The sequence below is a fragment of the Notolepis coatsorum genome (genome assembly GCF_963971535.1).
Source record: "Notolepis coatsorum genome assembly, chromosome: 4".
NCBI classification, from domain to species: domain Eukaryota; kingdom Metazoa; phylum Chordata; class Actinopteri; order Aulopiformes; family Paralepididae; genus Notolepis; species Notolepis coatsorum.
Genome location: NC_140168.1, coordinates 40,179,449 through 40,197,996, shown reverse-complemented (window position 1 = coordinate 40,197,996; position 18,548 = coordinate 40,179,449). Strand labels below are relative to the sequence as shown.

Sequence of the window (18,548 nt, the reverse complement as noted above, 5' to 3'; positions counted from 1 at the left end):
ACCAAGCACTTCCTGACTCCCACTACCAAGCACTTCCTGACTCCCTCTACCAAGCACTTCCTGCCTCCCTCTACCAAGCACTTCCTGACTCCCACTACCAAGCACTTCCTGGCTCCCTCTACCAAGCACTTCTTCATTCCATGATGTATTTTAAGGCCTTTTACGGTTGTCATAGGCCAATTGTCTGACCTGCAAGTCATCCGTCAACTTTCAGCCAATCAGAGTTCAGCCAATCAGAGTTCCACATGGACCCTTCACTTGGACAAGTCCCAGCTAGTCTGTTAATGACACTTGCTTCAGCAGACACACACACACACACACACAGAAATGTGAAAACATAGAAATGTGAATTTGACCGAGTGGTCTCTCACCAATGACATTGCTCATTTAGTCTTTTCTCAAGGACGAGACAACAAAACCAAAAAGTCAATACGAACATCGAAGGACATCTGTGGGATATCTTTCAGAGTAAAACTGCCTGTACTGTGGACTGTAACACACTTCTCAGAACGCTGGGCTGGTTAGAGCCAACACACACAGGCTGTGTCAAGAACCATCTGGCCAGCTGTCCACACACACACACGCACAGACACGCACACACGCACACACACAGACACACACACACAGACACACGCACACTCACACAGACACACACTCACACATGCGCACACGCACACACAGACACACACACACACACACACACACACACACACACAAAGAGAGGATTCACTCAAGTAAACACCCAGCCTGGAACACTTAGCTACAGTCCGGTGTCGAGGCCAGAATATCCACGAGTCCTGAACACAGTGTGCTGGATGTCATGTCATCTTCAGCCACTTTGTATACAAACAGATATATGTGAACAAAACCAATGAACTGCGGCTGGTGGTACAATGTCAGACAGTTGGACACGAACGAAAGAACGTATTGTTCTATATTTTTGTGCCTTGCGGCAAAAAGATGCCCAGCTTCCCAAGACCCAGACGCTGTGTGAGGCCAAATATCACACAAAATATAATTTAGGTCGGTTATAGCCATGCTGTAGTATGATATACTATGCTGCTGTGTCATGTAGGTTTTATTGTGTTATGGGGGGTGGGGGGGGGGGGGGCGTTCGAGGTAAGAAAACAGTGACTGTGTTGTGATAAGGTTGAACTACTCCTTTGAAAACATGACATGACATAATTTGCAGCAGCAGCAGCAGGAATGCCAGGGTGGGTGTGGCTGCTGGGTTGTTTGGGGACTGAACGAAAACAGGCCTAGTTTTCCATCCATCCATCCATCCATCCATCACAATACCCCCCCCCCCCCCCCCCCCTCCCTCCTCTCTTTCCTTCTTCCGTTTCTCTCCCTCGCCCCATTTAGAGGAACTATCCGCCCCATGGTCCTACTCTTTCTCTCTCACACCTCTCTCTCTCTTTCTCTCTCTCTCTTTCTCTCTCTCACACCTCTCACTCTCTCTCACACCTCTCTCTCTCACCTCTCTCTTTCTCTCTCTCACACCTCTCTCTCACACCTCTCTCTCTCACCTCTCTCTCACACCGCTCACTCTCTCACACCTCTCTCTCTCTCTTTCTCTCTCTCATACCTCTCTCTCTTTCTCACACCTCTCTCTCTCTCTCACCTCTCTCACACCTCTCACTCTCTCTCACACCTCTCTCTCTCTTTCTCTCTCTCACACCTCTCACTCCTCTCTCTCTCACCTCTCTCTCTCTTTCTCTCTCTCACACCTCTCTCTCTCTCTCTCTCACACACCTCTCTCTCTCTCACACCTCTCACTCTCTCACACCTCTCTCTCTCTCTCACACCTCTCTCTCTCTCTCTCTCACACACCTCTCTCACCTCTCTCTCTCACCCCCCTCTCTCTCTCTCTCACACCTATCTCTCTATCTCACCTCTCTCTCTCTCTCACCTCTCTCTCTCTCTCTCACCTCTCTCTCTCACACCCCTCTCTCTCACACCTATCTCTCTCACCTCTCTCTCTCTCTCACCTCTCTCTCTCTCTCACCTCTCTCTCTCTCACACCTCTCTCTCTCTCTCTCTCTCTCACTCTCTCTGGGGGGTCTTTTAAATGAGGCACTGACGTCACGGCTCAGGAAGTGTTGACTGTGACCTCAGTCAACTCCAACTTTATTAAAACAACAGGGTTGGCGCGCGGACAGCGCTGGAAACACGGTGCTTTCCCCAGCGGTGGTGTTGCACTCAGGGGAACACACGTCTGGCGAGAGGAACCAACAGTATTCAATCACAACAGGGAGGAGGAACCAGACTGTTTAGTCTGAGCACTGGACAGTTTAGGGTTTTCAGAGCGTTCTGTACAAGAGGCCTTTAAAAAATCATAAAATACATTTTATTACACCTGCCATCGCATGTATTTACCTCCTACTGTACTCACCGTCCTCACTGTTGAATGTTATCACAACATTTAGGCTACGCAAAAATCACATTGCAAAAACGCAATACCTTGTAAGGATGCAAACAGACACACACACACACACACACACACACACACACACCACACATTGCACATCGCAATGGACAGATGGTTGTGGTAAAAGCTGGGACTGTTGCATCATCATGGTTTAGTTTGTGAACCACAGCTGTTGAACTTTACAAGAAACACAATGGAGACACAAACTCAACCATACCATACCATGCTAGACCATGGCTAGGCCCAGCCAGGCTGAATATACTGTAGCTAATGGAGTCTATTAGAGGCTTTGATGCAGGTGTTCACTACAGTATATCTTCATGGTTAGAGGCCTTGCTGCAGGTGTTCACTACAGTACATCTTCATGGTTAGAGGCCTTGCTGCAGGTGTTCACTACAGTATATCTTCATGGTTAGAGGCCTTGCTACAGGTGTTCACTACAGTATATCTTCATGGTTAGAGGCCTTGCTACAGGTGTTCACTACAGTATATGTGTATGAAGACGTGCTGTTACGCTGATACGTGATGAGAGAGGGGGAGTACGGCTCCAGGAACGCTGCATGCCTTTGGGGCAGTTAATATGTTACAGTGATCCCTCAGGACTTTTACATTCAGTCCAACATCCTGAGCATAGGATTAGAGAGCTGCCTGATATATATATCTACAACAACACATGCACACAACTCTCTCACACTCTAAGGCTGGCGTTACACAAGCGACTTTCACATGAAAAGTGAGTGCATGCAGTTGAGTTGCATCTGATGCAACACCCCATGCAACGATCAACAAACTTGTCCCCTTGTTGAAACTTGAAAATGACATCATCTGCAACCAGAAACTGCATGCATGTATAATTGACTGTGTAACTTCGGCCTAAAACTCTCACTTTCACACACTGTGTGTCTGCACACAAGCTCTTAGCGCTTGCTCCATTTAGCAAACAACATAATATAAACCTGACCCTTTGGTGAAACCCTCCACAAACCCTCCACGTAAATATGCATTCAAATCTATAGCCTATAAGCTGTAAATATCTCCCCTGTGGTTTAATTGTTGAGTCTTTAGAGAAGCCAGTGACCCATGACTCCACAGAGAGAGGAAGGCTGGCTGACTGGCTGAACTGATTATCTCATCATCTGAGAGCTTCTCTCATCTCTCCTATCAGCTGCTTTCATCTCAGCAGCGGTTTGTAGGAATTGTTTTTGACTGTGACCGAACACAAAGGTAGGGCTCACTGGAGCGGAAAGAGAGCATGAGGTAAGAGCAGATCTTCAGATTTCACATGGGTGAAAGAAGGGACACGGCTTGATGATTTTATTTAATCTAACTGGAATGAAGGAATGAATCTCTGCATGTCTGGCTGCTGCACACATATCTCGAGAACCGTTCATCCGATTGACTTCACACTCAGCGCATGTATTGCTGAGGACCCATGGGAGTGCACGGTCCAATTTGATGCCATTTGGCCAGATGGTGGCGCTATAACAATGAACGTCTGCATGTCTGATTGTGGCTCGCATATCTCGAGAACCGCACATCCGATTGACTTCACACTTGGTGGCTGTATTGCTGAGGACCCAAGGGGTGCAATGTTCCGCACAGGCACGATTTCCACACAGGCACAAAGGAAGAACACTCCAGAAGACTCTCCTGCATGTGCAAATTCATTGGTACCAATGTGTTACGTATGGGGGTGAGTAGTAGTGAGTCCAATGGTGGAGGAGACAAGGAGAGATGGAGATAGGTAGCTATTTCTAAGGATGTGTCTTTATTAAAACACACAGAGCAGCGATAATCCAGGAAAGACGCCGGGCTCAACAGAGAGAACAGGCAAAAGTAATATAAGTGCATCGCGAGTGGCTCAGCAAACTCTGACCAGCTCCTTCCCACACGAACGGTATTCTGAAGCCTCGACAACAAACAAGGGAACAGAGAAAGAATAAGTAGTCACCAACCCGGGAGAGGGAACCCAGAACGTTACACCAATGGCCATTTTGCATAAACATACCGATACATACCATTAGAAAAACATGTGTAAAACACATTTTCTGTGGTATTGTTTTCAACTTTGCCTTATAACAAGACTTCAGGCTATGGATTCATTGTGTTTTCCAGCGCATACCTCTCAGCTGGAACTCTTTTGCAGGCATCTGTTTGCAAGATAATTCAGACGTAAGTAAAAAAAGAAATACTTTTATTTCAGTGTGTTCAAACCTCTGTAACTGTAATTACAGTAGCACTCAGACTGATTCTTCCTGTTGTGGAAGAAAATTCTGAATGTTTCCTTTCAAAAGAGGCCAGACTCATGCATGTGCTATATATACAGTAGGCTACATGGTTCAAGAATAACTTTCAAATTACTTTGGGTATGCAATCAACAGGCGTTTTATGCCAAATTTGCAGGACTGCAGGAGGTTAACTAAGGGTAAATGTAAAGGCACTGATTACTAGCAAAACTATGTTAAAGGGGAACTATTTTACAATTTCTTTCACTATTTGGGTACTTTTACACAATTCCTGTGGGTTTATGGAACACCTCTGTAATTTTTTTTTTTTTTTTATTCATTGTTTTGTATTTCTAATCAAGTCCTCAAAAACAGCATTTTTCTACCTCAAGATCTTAAGCTGTTTTGAGCCTGGGCTACAACCACTGTGGGAACTGTGTGGAAACTCAGCTGATTATCATGCAGCGGTGTCTCTCTGACATCACAAATCAGCACATTTTCAGATGACTCAGTTCAATGAGGGTGAATATTGTGAGAGGAGAATTGGAAGAATGCGCCAATATGAGAATTAGAGACATAGATCATATTAATATAAGTCCACATAGCTAGGAAACAATGCTAAACACTGAAAAAGGCCATTTATAAGATAGTTCCCCTTTAAGAGAATGAAATAGCTGCTACGAAGAGTAACAGGGTTAAAAACAAAAACAAAACAAAAAACATCAGCATAAAGGACTTGTCTAAAAAGTATTTTTAGACGCGAAGCACCTCTATGACCGGGTACTGTGTCGCTGACTCAGCCAGTAATCCAGCCACTCTGCCCCTAGTGGTGGCTCACAGGCACTTCGGGGAGGACCAGTTAGCTTGGCATCGATGACATCATCTCACCTCCTATGCTCACCATCGCCTTTAAAAGGCAGGGAGGAAGCACAGCTCGGAGCAGAGCAACGGAATAACACTCAGAAGTGCACAAGAGTCTGCTACTTCATTATATCAAGTGATCACTTAAGACCTTACAAACGCCAGCTTGTACAAACAAGGCGTGGCCTGACGACAGAGAGAAGAGGGACGGCGGGGCCTAATGATCATCCGCCAGACGGCACCCTCCATAATGTCAACACTGGATGAGATCAGTGTCGTTAAAGCACACTTAGGGCACGACAGGACAACACCACATATCACATTGTGAAACAACACGTGCTGCACCCGCACACACACGCGTACGTGCATAAACATAGAGACACACACACACACACACACACACACGTCAACCCTCGACACACCCACGATCCCAACCCATATTGCTGCCCGGTATAATAATAACCCCCTGGAGTGGGGGAATGTAAAAATATAGTACCATTGATCGGAAAAACACACTGGGCAGAGACAATGGAAAAAGTAGAACATAAAACGGGTACTTTGTGAGAACAAGAAGAAAAATACGTCTCCCGGTCGTAATACCGAAAGAGACACGAGGGAGGGTGGCGGTTTGCAGGGCAGATATCACGGTGATAAATATGTGAAGGGAAACATGTCATTAAGAGAAGAAAAAAAGAAGAAAAAGAGAAACCGAAATAGACAGAGGAAGAGGAGAGACAGAGAGGAGGGGGACAGACCGACACGGAGGGGGACAGACGTTCTGGCCCGGCTGGAGAACAGCGTATACAAGACGTCCAGCATATGGTCCCTCTCTGTGGGACGTTTAGGCCTCAACCGCAACGCCCCCTCTAAATATTTGGTTTCCTCATGTTCCCCACACACACACACATACACACGCGCGCACACACACACACGCACGCACGCACGCACACACACACACGCACACAGACACAGATCATCCCTCCGTCCTCCACAAAGAGAAAAGTATACAAAATGGAGAAAAGAGAACATACAATAGCAGGTAAGAGGCTGTTGATTCCTGCCAAGTGTGAGGGGAAAGATTGTTAATCTCCTCACTAAATCGTTTAATCTCTGTGTGCGCTCATCACGAGAGCAGCCGTGTACCAGTAATGTGTAACTGGGTGTATCCCATAATGAACATGACACTTCAGCACGGCGTTGAAACAGACAATCCCTGGACATGACGGCACGTAAATGATGGGCCGTCTCTGAGGGACCAGCCTTGCCAGAACATGACGTCTTTCTTTTGGACGCGCTAAATCCCCCAAATGTGGTCCCCTAAAGAAATGACTTCACTCTCCTTGAGAGATGAGCGCGCTTGTGGTAAACACAGGGATGTGCAGTCACAGCGGCTCCAGTAAACAGGCTTTACAGCGTCAGTCTGCCGTCGTCTGTGTTGTGGAAGAAAATGGCTACACAGCGGGGCGTCGTTGTGTCTCTCTTTCCTCCAATCCATTCCTCCTCACAAGCTTATTGTACAGACAGCTGGCCCCCACATGCCAATAGCAAAGTCTGAGTGAGGGAGCGAGTGAGTGAGTATGTGTGTGAGTGTGTGATTGAGTGTTAGAGAGAGAGAGAGAGAGAGAGAGAGAGAGAGAGAGAGAGAAAGAGAGAGAGAGAGACACACACACACACACAGACAGACAGACAGACAGACAGACAGACAGACAGACAGACAGACAGACAGACAGACAGACAAACACAGACAGACGGACAGACTGAGAAATGCACAACAGAAAAGATGCCCAGTGCATGCAGTGTTATATTTAAGTACAACACTGCATGCAACACTGTGTGCTCCTTCATGTTTGAGATAGTGGATAATATCAGCCTTAAGCAGAATAATATATGTTTATCCATCCATAATGACTAGCTCTTTATCATCTGAATCACTGTTTAGATGGCAGACAGAAAGTCTGGTTAAGTGGGGAAACTGTTACACCTTACATTTAAATTATGGATGGCTGATATTATCCCTGGTATTAACATACATCATACAAGAGGATTTAAGAGTAATACTTTGTTGCCACCTAGTGGTATTGGTGATGTACTTCTCTCCCCCTACGATTAAACAGATCAACAGAGGTGGTGGTAACACAGGCCTTCTTGGACCAAAAATGGATCCCACATGTACATCTCTGTACAAGAGTATCACATGTGTATACTGTATATTATCTCTGTACAAGAATACACTTCAAAGTCACTCACTCAGTGTACATAACCCGGTTTAAAATCTGTAGATATCTGCTGGTATTTCAGATTTTTATCTCTTTGTTTTATTATTTTATGTGTATATGTTCTTATCTGCCTTTGTATGTTCTCTTCCATTGTGTAAAATCGACTACTATGTACTATGCTACTATCCCTATACTACTACCTATCATGGTAATATGTTGTCTATACTACAGTATGTACTATGTATTAGTCTAGCACTGAGGTTTGACACTGTTTGACCAACAATACCACTGACCCTTAGCTACCAGAGTTGTACCTCTCCTGCTGACTTGTTGTTCACAATTTGTAAGTCGCTTTGGATAAAGCATCAGCTAAATGACTTGATTACTAAATGTAAATGTAGTGCTGTAGACAATAACAGTTCATCCCTAGAGATGATGAAGCTCTCTTTCCTCAAACGTCAATAGAACCGCCCTTCAACATTTATCTCCCTCAACTATCTCCCCCTTCCTCCCTGTACCCTTCATCCCTGCATCCTTCACCCTAATAATAATAATAATAATAATAGATTTCATTTGTAATGCGCTTTACAGTTGCGGGGCAACTCTCAGAGCGCTACAGTTAAAGGGACTTAAAAGCTAGCGAGAATAAAGGAAAGAAAGAATATAAAAATAGGCAAGACTAAAACATAACATAGCAGAGAAACATAGAATAATAAAACTGATAAAATAAATTGGTAAAAGAACATAAAATGTGTGGAGCAAAACATTTGATAAAAGGTCAACAGAAGGCTACTACTAAAAAGGTGGGTTTTGAGGCCTTTCTTAAAAACATCCACAGTCTGTGGTGCTCTCAGGTAGTCAGGGAGAGCATTCCACAGACTGGGAGCGGAGGAGCAAAAAGCCCGATCTCCCATAGTGCATAGATTTGTCCTTGGGCGCTGGAGGAGGTTTGCCTGGCCAGAGCGGAGATGTCGAGAGGAGGAGTGAGGGGTGATGAGTTCTTTGAGGTATAGGGGGGCGTTTCCATAGAGGCATTTGTGGGTGAGCAGGGAGACTTTGAATTCAATCCTGAGTGAGACAGGGAGCCAGTGAAGAGACTTCACCTAAGTGTGTCCCTACATCCTTTCCTCCCTGCATCCTTCACCCTCCCTCCCTGCATCCTTTCCTCCCTGCATCCTTCATCATTTCCTCCCTGTATCCTTCATCCTTCATCCCTTCCTCCCTGCATCCTTCATCCTTTCCTCCCTGCATCCTCTTCACCCTCCCTCCCTGCATCCTTCACTCTTCCTCCACATCCCCCAAACCATCTCATCCCTTCCCTGGCAATCTTCCTATCCCCTTCCTATCCCCTCTCTCTCTCTCTCTTTTTCTCCCTCCTCCTCACAGAGTAGAAGACCACCTGTGTTTCATCGCGATACGAGTCAGGGGCTTAGGGGGGGGAACCCAATCCCTGTCCTCCGATCCCCGGTGGGAGGGCAGTCAAAGTGCAGGGAGCTATTTTGAGGGAGCCTCGATAATGACCAGGCACGAGTGGAATCTGGGAGCCATGCTCTCCCTCTCCACACAGACACAAGGCGGCTTGGCTGCTCCTTCAACGGCCATGATGGATGATCCCCACTTTAACTCAGCTTGTCCCAGGAGGGTGAGTGAGAGAGAGAGAGAGAGTGAGAGAGAGAGAGAGAGAGAGAGAGAGAGAGAGAGAGAGAGAGAGAGAGAGAGAGAGAGAGAGAGAGAGACAGACAGAGACAGAGGAGAAGGAGTAAGGGGGAGAGGGATGGCAGAAATGAGAGGTTACAAGTGCAATATTTTCCACCAATGTGCAATATCTTTTTCAGTACTGTACGATACTGTATACTGTATTTGCAATGCTGTTTTTTTATGTTCTTGAATAAGTGCATGTGTAGCAGAGGGTGTGGGTACACTAATGTATGTATGGTAGTGTGTGTATGGGTACATGGAATGTGGTGTGTGGTAGTGTGTGTATGGGTACATGGAATGTGTTGTGTGGTAGTGTGTGTATGGGTACATGGAATGTGTTGTGTGGTAGTGTGTGTATGGGTACATGGAATGTGTTGTGTGGTAGTGTGTGTATGTAGGTATGGCTAGATACTTCTACAATCTATAGACCTTTTCAGTGGAATTGCGTTGCTAGGGGAACAGCTTTGGCCCAGGTTTACTTCCTTCCCGTCAGCAACAGGACATTTAGACCAATTTAGATATTTTATGTTTGAAGTTTGAAACGGCCTACAGACACCATTCCTCCTTTCCCGTTGGATGATTCAAACGTGGTGCTTCCCCATTGGCTCATTGGGAAAAAACTAAACTAAAATCTAAAGTCAAAAAAAGAAGAAGAAAAAAGTTCCATTTCAGATACGGAACTGCCTTTTAGAATTCCAGGTGACAGGATCATGCCAAACTGAGTGCTCACAGGAATTAAAATGTTCAGTTTGGCAAAGACCATGTGACTCTCAGGAGGGAAAGACAACAGCCAGGCTACTGTGTCTCCTCGTTCTCCCTTTACCCAGTGTTTATTAATAAACCAAACAGATTCAGCGTAGCCATGGTCACACATAACTACACACTGACTAAGAAAGAGGCAGGGTCTGCTCTGCTCACTCTACACCCACCCCCCTCACACACACACACTCTCTCTCTCTCTCTCTCTCTCTCTCTCTCTCTCTCTCTCTCTCTCTCTCTCTCTCTCTCTCTCTCTCTCTCTTCCCGCTCCTTCTCTGCCACTTTCCTTGTCGTTCTGTCTGCGACCCCTCAGTCTCGGCGCTCCATCCCGTGGATATTGTTTGACGACAGAGGGATACAGTATTTGATGTGTGGTGAGTAAGTTAAAAAAATTATTCTATCAAAGGAAAGCGGGGGAGGGTTAGTCGATCTGCACAGGTTTTGCACGGAAGAGATTGAGAAAGATGGTTCTGAACTGTTGAACCGTTTGTGTGTGTGAACACTGCTAAACCAAACGTTGAGGTTCAGATGACGTTAAAAAACAGATGCTCAGGTGATCTCCAGCAACAGTGATTTGTAGTTTCAAGACGATATTCTGGTACTCTGGGACAAATGTGTCCCGTGCCCATGTTTACCCCCAAGGCTGACAGCTGATGCCTCTGCCCTGCCCCACTCAGGTTACCGGTGAAAAGAAAGAAAGAGACAAACGCCATTTAATTACTAATACAACACAAGATACTTGTGCCCTAATGATATGGATAAGAGCGCAACGGAGAAACCCAATCCCGTTGCCAAAAGAAAGTCTAACACTTTATAAATAATATCCTTTGAGCCCATCTAACGCCCTTTATCAACTCCATGTTAACAGGACCCATTCCTTCCTTTAATTTGCACTAGGCCATTTAACTCTAGCTATTTTCCTACATCTCTTCTCTCTGACCGGCAGGCTGGCCTCAGTACCATCTACATCCCCTCCTACAGCTCTTCTCTCTGACTGGCAGCAGGCTGGCCTCAGTACCATCTACATCCCCTCCCACAGCTCTTCTCTCCGACCGGCAGGCTGGCCTCAGTACCATCTACATCCCCTCCTACAGCTCTTCTCTCCGACCAGCAGGCTGGCCTCAGTACCATCTACATCCCCTCCTACATCTCTTCTCTCTGACTGGCAGCAGGCTGGCCTCAGTACCATCTACATCCCCTCCCACAGCTCTTCTCTCTGACCGGCAGCAGGCTGGCCTCAGTACCATCTACATCCCCTCCTACAGCTCTTCTCTCTGACTGGCAGCAGGCTGGCCTCAGTACCATCTACATCCTCTCCTCCAGCGCTTTCCCCTTCCTCCTCAGTGACAGGGTTGACTGTGGTTTTCTACCCGTCGCTGAACTTCAACTGACTGACTCGACTGACTAAAGAAGTACTGATCAGTGTGGCAAACCTGCACCCCCTCTACCAAGCACTTCTTTCTTCCCCAATGGATTCGGAGGCCACAAGCCAAGGACAGATCTGGAGCTTATTTCCTTCCACCACTACACCACCCCTGCGCTCCAATGATGCATTCATTCAAGTGCTGTTCTCTATAGTTATTCTGGAGGACAGGTCCAAGACACTGTCCTCGATTGAACCACTCATCCAACTCATAGTCCTGTCTGCTCCATGGTCTGTAACCATGTAATCTGCCTGTGAGTTATCTTCCGCACCCCTGCTCTCACAGACTCTAGGGGTATTTGTCCTGTATTTGTTGTAGCTTCTTTGGATGCAGCAGAACTGTTTACCGTCTGCACCACCCCTGTAATGATGGGGTGCTAACCCATGCCAGCCCCGATGGGGTCTATTCCCTCCGGTCTTTCCAAGCCGTCACATGGACTTTCCCTAGTTGTCAGCTGCTCTATTCACAGCAGTCCCTAGGTTGTTTCTGAATTAATAAAACACAAGATACTTGTGCCCTAATGATAAGGCTAAGCTCTCAATGAAGAAACCCAATCCAATTGCCAAAATAAAGCCTAACATGCCTATAAATAATGATCCTTTTAAGCCCATCTAACATATTTATCAACTCCATGTTATCTGTCTCCCATTCCTTCCTTTCATTTGCTCTATAGGCCATTTAACTCCAGCTTTCTACCCACAGCTCTTCTCTCTGACCAGCAGGCTGGCCTCAGTACCATCTACATCCCCTGCTCCAGCCCTGTCCCCCTCCTCCTCAGTGACAGGGTTACTAATATCCTGCAAACTGTGGATTTCTACCCGTTGCTGGACTTCGACCGACTGACTCCTCAAGAACTACTGATCAATGCTGCAAACCTGCACTCCCTCTACCAAGCAGTTCTTCATATCCCAAATGGATTCCGAGGCCTTTTACTATTTATCTTACTGCCACAGGGACAGATCTGAAGCTTCTTTCCCTCTACCGCTCCACCCCTGCCCTTCATTGATGCATTCATCCTAGTGCTGTTCTCTATAGTCCTAGTTCTGGACGACAGGTCAGAGACCCTGTCCTTCATTGAATAGCTCATCCAACTCAGAGTCATGTCCATTCCGTGGTCCGTAACCTCATCTGCCTGTGAGTTATCTTCCGCCCCCGGCTCTCGCAGACATGTTGTTGTGTATGTACTGTATATGTTTTTCTTTAATGTATCTTTAACGTATTAACTGTTGATTGTATGAGGACCTCAATGGAAATAAGTCCCACAACTATCTTGTGACATCCTCGATTTGCTGTAAATATGTTTTACTGCTTTTCTAAATAAATCAAATCAAATCAAAACTCTAGGGGTATTGTTCCTGTATTTGGGCTTGTTGGGGTGCAGCGAAACAGTATAGGCTGTAATGCGGCGCTAACCCATTGCCCGCCCAGATGGGATCTATTCCCTCCCGTCAGCTAGGCCAGATAATGACTGGGTTTGAATTTGAATGAAGAAGCCTTTGGCTAGGAAGCGGAGAGTACAGTATCCCATTCATCCTCCCTGTCCTTGCTACACTACCAATTACCGTGTGCTGACACGATTGGGAACATCCTGATCAACTTACTGTTACAGATCCTGTGATCAGCCTTGTCAAGCTCTCCAAGAGGTGAAATTACAGCCAGACAATGCATGCCCGTCCGCTGACACAATGACATGTTATTATGATGTATAATATGCCCAGTAATGTAATCTATGCGATGCCACTTGTCGGAGCTATTGAGCCGAGGCGTTCGCGCGTGTTTATACCAGTGCGGTGTGTCACTGCGCTTGTGTGAATGCCAGAGAGCAAGTATGTCGATCCGTATGCGTATAATGTGTGTGTAAGAGCACAGCCCAGCTGTCGGTTGGTCCCTGTGAGGCCTTTAGGCCAGAGCAGCTGTCGATAGGACAAACATGCCCCCTGCTAAAGCCCCCCCACCCCCACACAAACATCTCTACTGTACATGTCCCCCATGTGCTAACGACATTGACATCTGCAGGGATCAAGTTAAAATAGAAATTAAACTCCTCCTTTAACACATCACAACAGATCTGGTGGTTCTGCCTACCAGCCTGACCCCACGGGGAACCCAAGCACCTGTGTGAAATACTAATACTAATGCTCTCTCTAAACACGTGCATCTGCTTTTGTCCGGGGACAGACCAGGGTCGTCCGTGATGTTCTTCTTTATCTCACCAGGACGACCGTCTCTATGACTAAAAGGACACACAGATGGAGAACCGAGAGGACGATCCGTCACCAGAACCGACCGGGTCGGACCCCCTCGTCATCCGGGAAGAGGACGGAGAGAAGGAGGGAGCCCTTGAGGCGGAGAGAGCACAGTACCATGCGGCAGAACCTGGGTTTACCTTCGCAGGAACGCACCTGGATCCCTCGGCTCAGATCCACCCGTACCTTAGGGAGATGGACGACTTGCTGAAGAGCTGTGAGGATCTCACAGGTGGGCCCTTCAGCTCTCGCTTCTCCCCGAGCTACACGGACCTGAGTGGATCGACTCAGCGGAGAGGAGAAGTCATGATGGACAGATATGAAAGAACTAGCATCTCTCCTCTGCCCTACCTGTCCCCTACCTACACTGACACATGCATGGATGGGACCAGAACACAGAATCATCAAATGCCAGGCTATCGACAGGGCATGGGCTCCATAGCGGATACCCAGAGGGTTCCTTTCCAAGCCGAGACCTCCCTCACCGCAGCAGGCACCGAGCTGAGCGGCAACATGGTAGAATACGAGGGTCAGCTGCTGGGAATGCTGGCCATGCTTGAGAACTGTATGGAAGAGGGCGGCACGGATTTTGACCCACGGCAGTGGGATAAAATTATTAACCAAGAATATGTACACGTTAGTCAAGATCGTGGTGTTTGTAGGGCCACAACACTGGGACCCGTGGACAGAGGGAGGACGGTCAGGCTGGAGACTCAACCGGCACCACTCTGGTCCCGGGTTGGCCAAACTACAGATGGGGCTACAGGGCAAGGTTCCATGGAGAGTAGAGGAGGGGCGATGCAAGGATCTGCAACCCAGGCAAGCTCACTCAGGCCTCGGGAGGTAGGGGAGGAGGATGTCAGGGGCATGTCAGGGGAAGGAATGGAAACACATGTGACCGAGACTGGGGTTTGTGTGGATTACGACATAGATCTGGGGGCTCTTGACGCTCGGTTAAGGCCTTCAGGGGCCCCGGTCCCCCGAGAGAGACATCTAAATGACTCAGGAATCTGTGAAAGAACAAACACCGGTCACATGCCCAACTGTGATGAGAGTCACACAGGAAGAGACATGTCTAGGATGGACATAGAGTTGCCCACTGAAGTCAGACGAGATCCAGAGAGGAGGTTGGCTGAACCGGGAGGTTACATGGAGGAACTAGGGGCACTGGGATCTAAACTGGAGGAGTGCATTGAGGAGGTGCAGAGCCTGGAACGGAGAAGGCAGGCACTGCTGGAGGAGGTGCTGGAGGGGAGAGGGGAGCAGGAGGAGAGAGGGGAGGGAGAGGGGATAAGTGAGCAGAAAGTGGCAGAGCTGATGGAGGCGCTGAAGAAGGAGGCAGAGGCTAGGACGGAGAAGTGGCAGAAGGAGGTGCAGAGCCTGAGGGAGGAGAGGGCAGAGGAGGAGAGCAGGGTGTGGAGGATAAACTTGGAGAGACAGGGGCTGCAAGAGGAGACCAAGAGGCTGAGGAGGAGGCTGTTTGCCGCGGTTAGGGACTGCACTCACAGCCAGGCTGCCCTGACTATGCAGCAACGAGAGATGGAGCAGTTCATGAAAGCACAGGTAGGATTAAGAACCTTTCCAAAGCCCTTTTAGCGCCGTCAGTTTACTGAACCAGCTAAATGAATAACATATACATGTACATATACATGTACATACTGTATATCCAATCTTTCAAACAATACAATCTTAGTCACTTTAAAAATACATAACTGTATATTGTATATTATTGTACATTTACAATGCTTCTTAGCTTAGCACTGTATTGTATTTTATTCTTATTACTTTATCATGTCTATTTTTTTATTATCTATTCTATCTTATTATTGTAATGAAGGGGCATGGCCACCTTCATTTCACTACATGTCTGAATGTGTATGTGACAAATACATCTCTTGAATCTCGTGGTTTCTTACTCCAGGAGCAGCTAGAGTCCCTGGTGACCCAGCTGACGGAGGAGAGCTCCCAACTCCACACAGCCCACCAGCAGCAGACCTCCAGCCTGCAGGCCCGGCTCCAAGCGCAGGGCTCCAGCCAGATAGCCACAGCCCAGGAGGAGCTGATCCAGTACAGGAGGCGCTCCTGTGAGGATGTCCAGCAGTACCTGCAGGATGGGATGAAGGCAATGGAGGGCAGGTATTGCTATTGTTTGATCCGCAGGGATTCTCTTTCTCCTTATTAAAGGTTATCGCAATTCTAAATGAATTCTAAAACCATTTACATCTATTTTAATCAACTGGATTAGAACCTGCAGCAAACATTCAAACATGTCCTCCTACCCCAGTTCTAGCTAGAAACACGTTCAAAAAGAAAAGCCACTGGTTCCCATGTGTTCTTCTCAGATATGAGCCCATGCTATTGGCGTTACTGAAGAGGAAGGAGGTGGCGGCTGGAGCCATGGCGAAGGCCAGGGAACACATCCAGGAGCTGAGGGCTCGGGTGGGGCCTCTGAGGGAAGAGAGACATAGACTGGGACTCCAGAGGACCTGCCTGGAGGAGAAGCTCAAACTGCTGCAGACCCAGAGGAGAGAAGATGTGGAGCAGTATAAGGTGAGGGATGAGTCAGGGAAGGAGGGAGGGGTCAGGGAAGGAGGGAGGGGTGAATGGATCGAGACGAATAAGGGGGAGAATTTGGTTAAAGTGACAGGGATAAGAGTAGGGGTGGGGTTATTTAGCTGACGCTTTTATCCAAAGTGACTTACAAGTTCTGTATGACAAGTCATCAGGAATGGAACTCTTTCAGCTGAGTAACAATGTGCATCAAACAGTGTTGAAACGTGGGTGCTTAGTATAGTAGCATAGTAGTAGAGACATAGTATAGTAGGTAGTAATATAGACAAGGAAGATTAATTAGTGGAAGAGTGCATGATAGTAGAAGACAGTATGGTTAGTTTCTTTTTTTCTTATTTCATTTCAGATATTGATTGAAGAAGTGTGTATTTAGTCGACGGCGAAAGATCGGTCGAGTTTGATGAGTGAAATGAGAGTCTGAGTAACATGTACAGGAGGCACGTGTAAAAGAAAAGCAGGAGGGAATGAAAGATGGAGACAGCAGGGACTTTAATAACATGGTCTTCTATAGGCGCAGATTGGTTGTCTGGCATTTGGAAGATGCCTGGTTTGATTGTTGCTCCTCCCTGCAGCATACCGATGTGTCCTTGAGCAAGACACTCAACCCCTAACTGCTCCGGATGAGCAGGCTGGCACCTTGCATCTGCCATCTATGTGTGAGTGAAGTGAATGGGTGAATGTGAGGCATAAATGGTAAATGGCTGCATTTATATAGCACTTTTATCCAAAGCTATTTACAATTTGTTCCTCACATTTGTACCCATTCACTCACACATTCACACACCGATGGAGGAGGCAACGATGCAAGGTGCCAACCTGCTCATCGGGAGCAATTAGGGGTTAAGTGTCTTGCTCAAGGAACCGGGAACCTCCGAATTACCAGACTGCTCTAGCTCTTGAGACACTGTCGCTCGCATAAGTTGTAACGTGCTTATAAATGCAGTCCAGAAGAATCACACTTGTGATGTCATCTGTCATCAAGGATAAAGTCTGGAGCTGCTCCATAGATAATGAATGGTAGTCTGATTCTGTGGACCCACAGAACCCTGTTAAGCTTTATTCTATGGTGAATAAATGAGAAAATGTACCTGTACACTGTATACACAGAACATCAACCTGGGTGTTCAGTGTCACCTCTGTCATCTTACCCAACTCATTGTCTAAGCCAAGGAGCAGCTCCAGATATCTTTGGACAGTCACAAAATTGGGTGTAGCGCCCCTTTAACCCATGCCCATGTAAGTGGCCAAATAGCTCTTTAACTTGTTTGTGTGGTGGTTTATAAAGCCTCTCTGAAACACTCTATGCCTTCACAGGAGATCGTTTATGGTCTGGAGGAGAACAGTCGAGAGCTGCAAACTGAACTCAAGATCCAGAAGAAGAAAAGCAGAGAGATGGAGGAGCTGAAGGACAGCCTCACAAAACAACTCGCACTTTATAGGTACGACATACGGCTCTCCATCACTTATTATGACGTTTAATGAGTGAGTGAAGCTATTAGCGGATGAACCAAAGTAATATTTGTGAGGTTGGCTATAGGTCTCTGATTTAAAAACACTTTTTTTTACAGGGACAAAATAGAGGACCACAGCAAATGTGACCACAAAGAGGAGAAGACATGAGGCGCTCGTGTCGAGACGATTCAACGGATGTGTGCATTTAATGTAGTCACGAGATGAGAATGAAATGCTTTTATGGTTTTAGCCAGTTCCAGTAATTTCAGTATCCGAGGACTTCAGAACATTTCCTGGTTATGGTCAGTACAGATGGAACAGTTTCCCGCTTTGTAGAGAGGGTTTTGTTATGAATAAAAGGTTTGTGCTTTCATTGTAACCCGAGTGTTTCTGAAGAGTTAACTACTCAAGAGTCAGATACCAGAGAGAGAAGGGTCAGTGTGCTTATAAGGGCACTGCAGCCGCAGATCTAAACACTGCAAGAGAAGGATAGAGTGCAAGGAAGCCTCACCGGACAGAAAAGGGGGGACGCGTCACTCTGCCGGACTCCCAACGTATTGAGCCAATGCACTGTTTAGACATGATAGACGTCATCAACCTCCTGAAACCCAAGTTTGGACCTGGAAGGCTGGCTTGAAACTAGCTCCCGACACTCAAGGATGTTA

General features: G+C 46.9%; 1 protein-coding gene across 1 annotated transcript; it reads left to right on the top strand.

The window, feature by feature from the left end:
* The first annotated feature begins 10,489 nt into the window (after nt 1-10,489).
* On the top strand, nt 10,490-18,134 carry sync (syncoilin, intermediate filament protein). The gene is made up of 6 exons (XM_084311915.1): nt 10,490-10,564; nt 13,831-15,423; nt 15,782-15,996; nt 16,203-16,410; nt 17,746-17,870; nt 18,000-18,134. Exons 2-6 carry the CDS (start codon nt 13,864-13,866, stop codon nt 18,049-18,051), a joined length of 2,160 nt encoding a protein of 719 aa, XP_084168041.1. The 5' UTR covers nt 10,490-10,564; nt 13,831-13,863; the 3' UTR covers nt 18,052-18,134.
* The last annotated feature ends 414 nt before the right edge of the window (nt 18,135-18,548 follow it).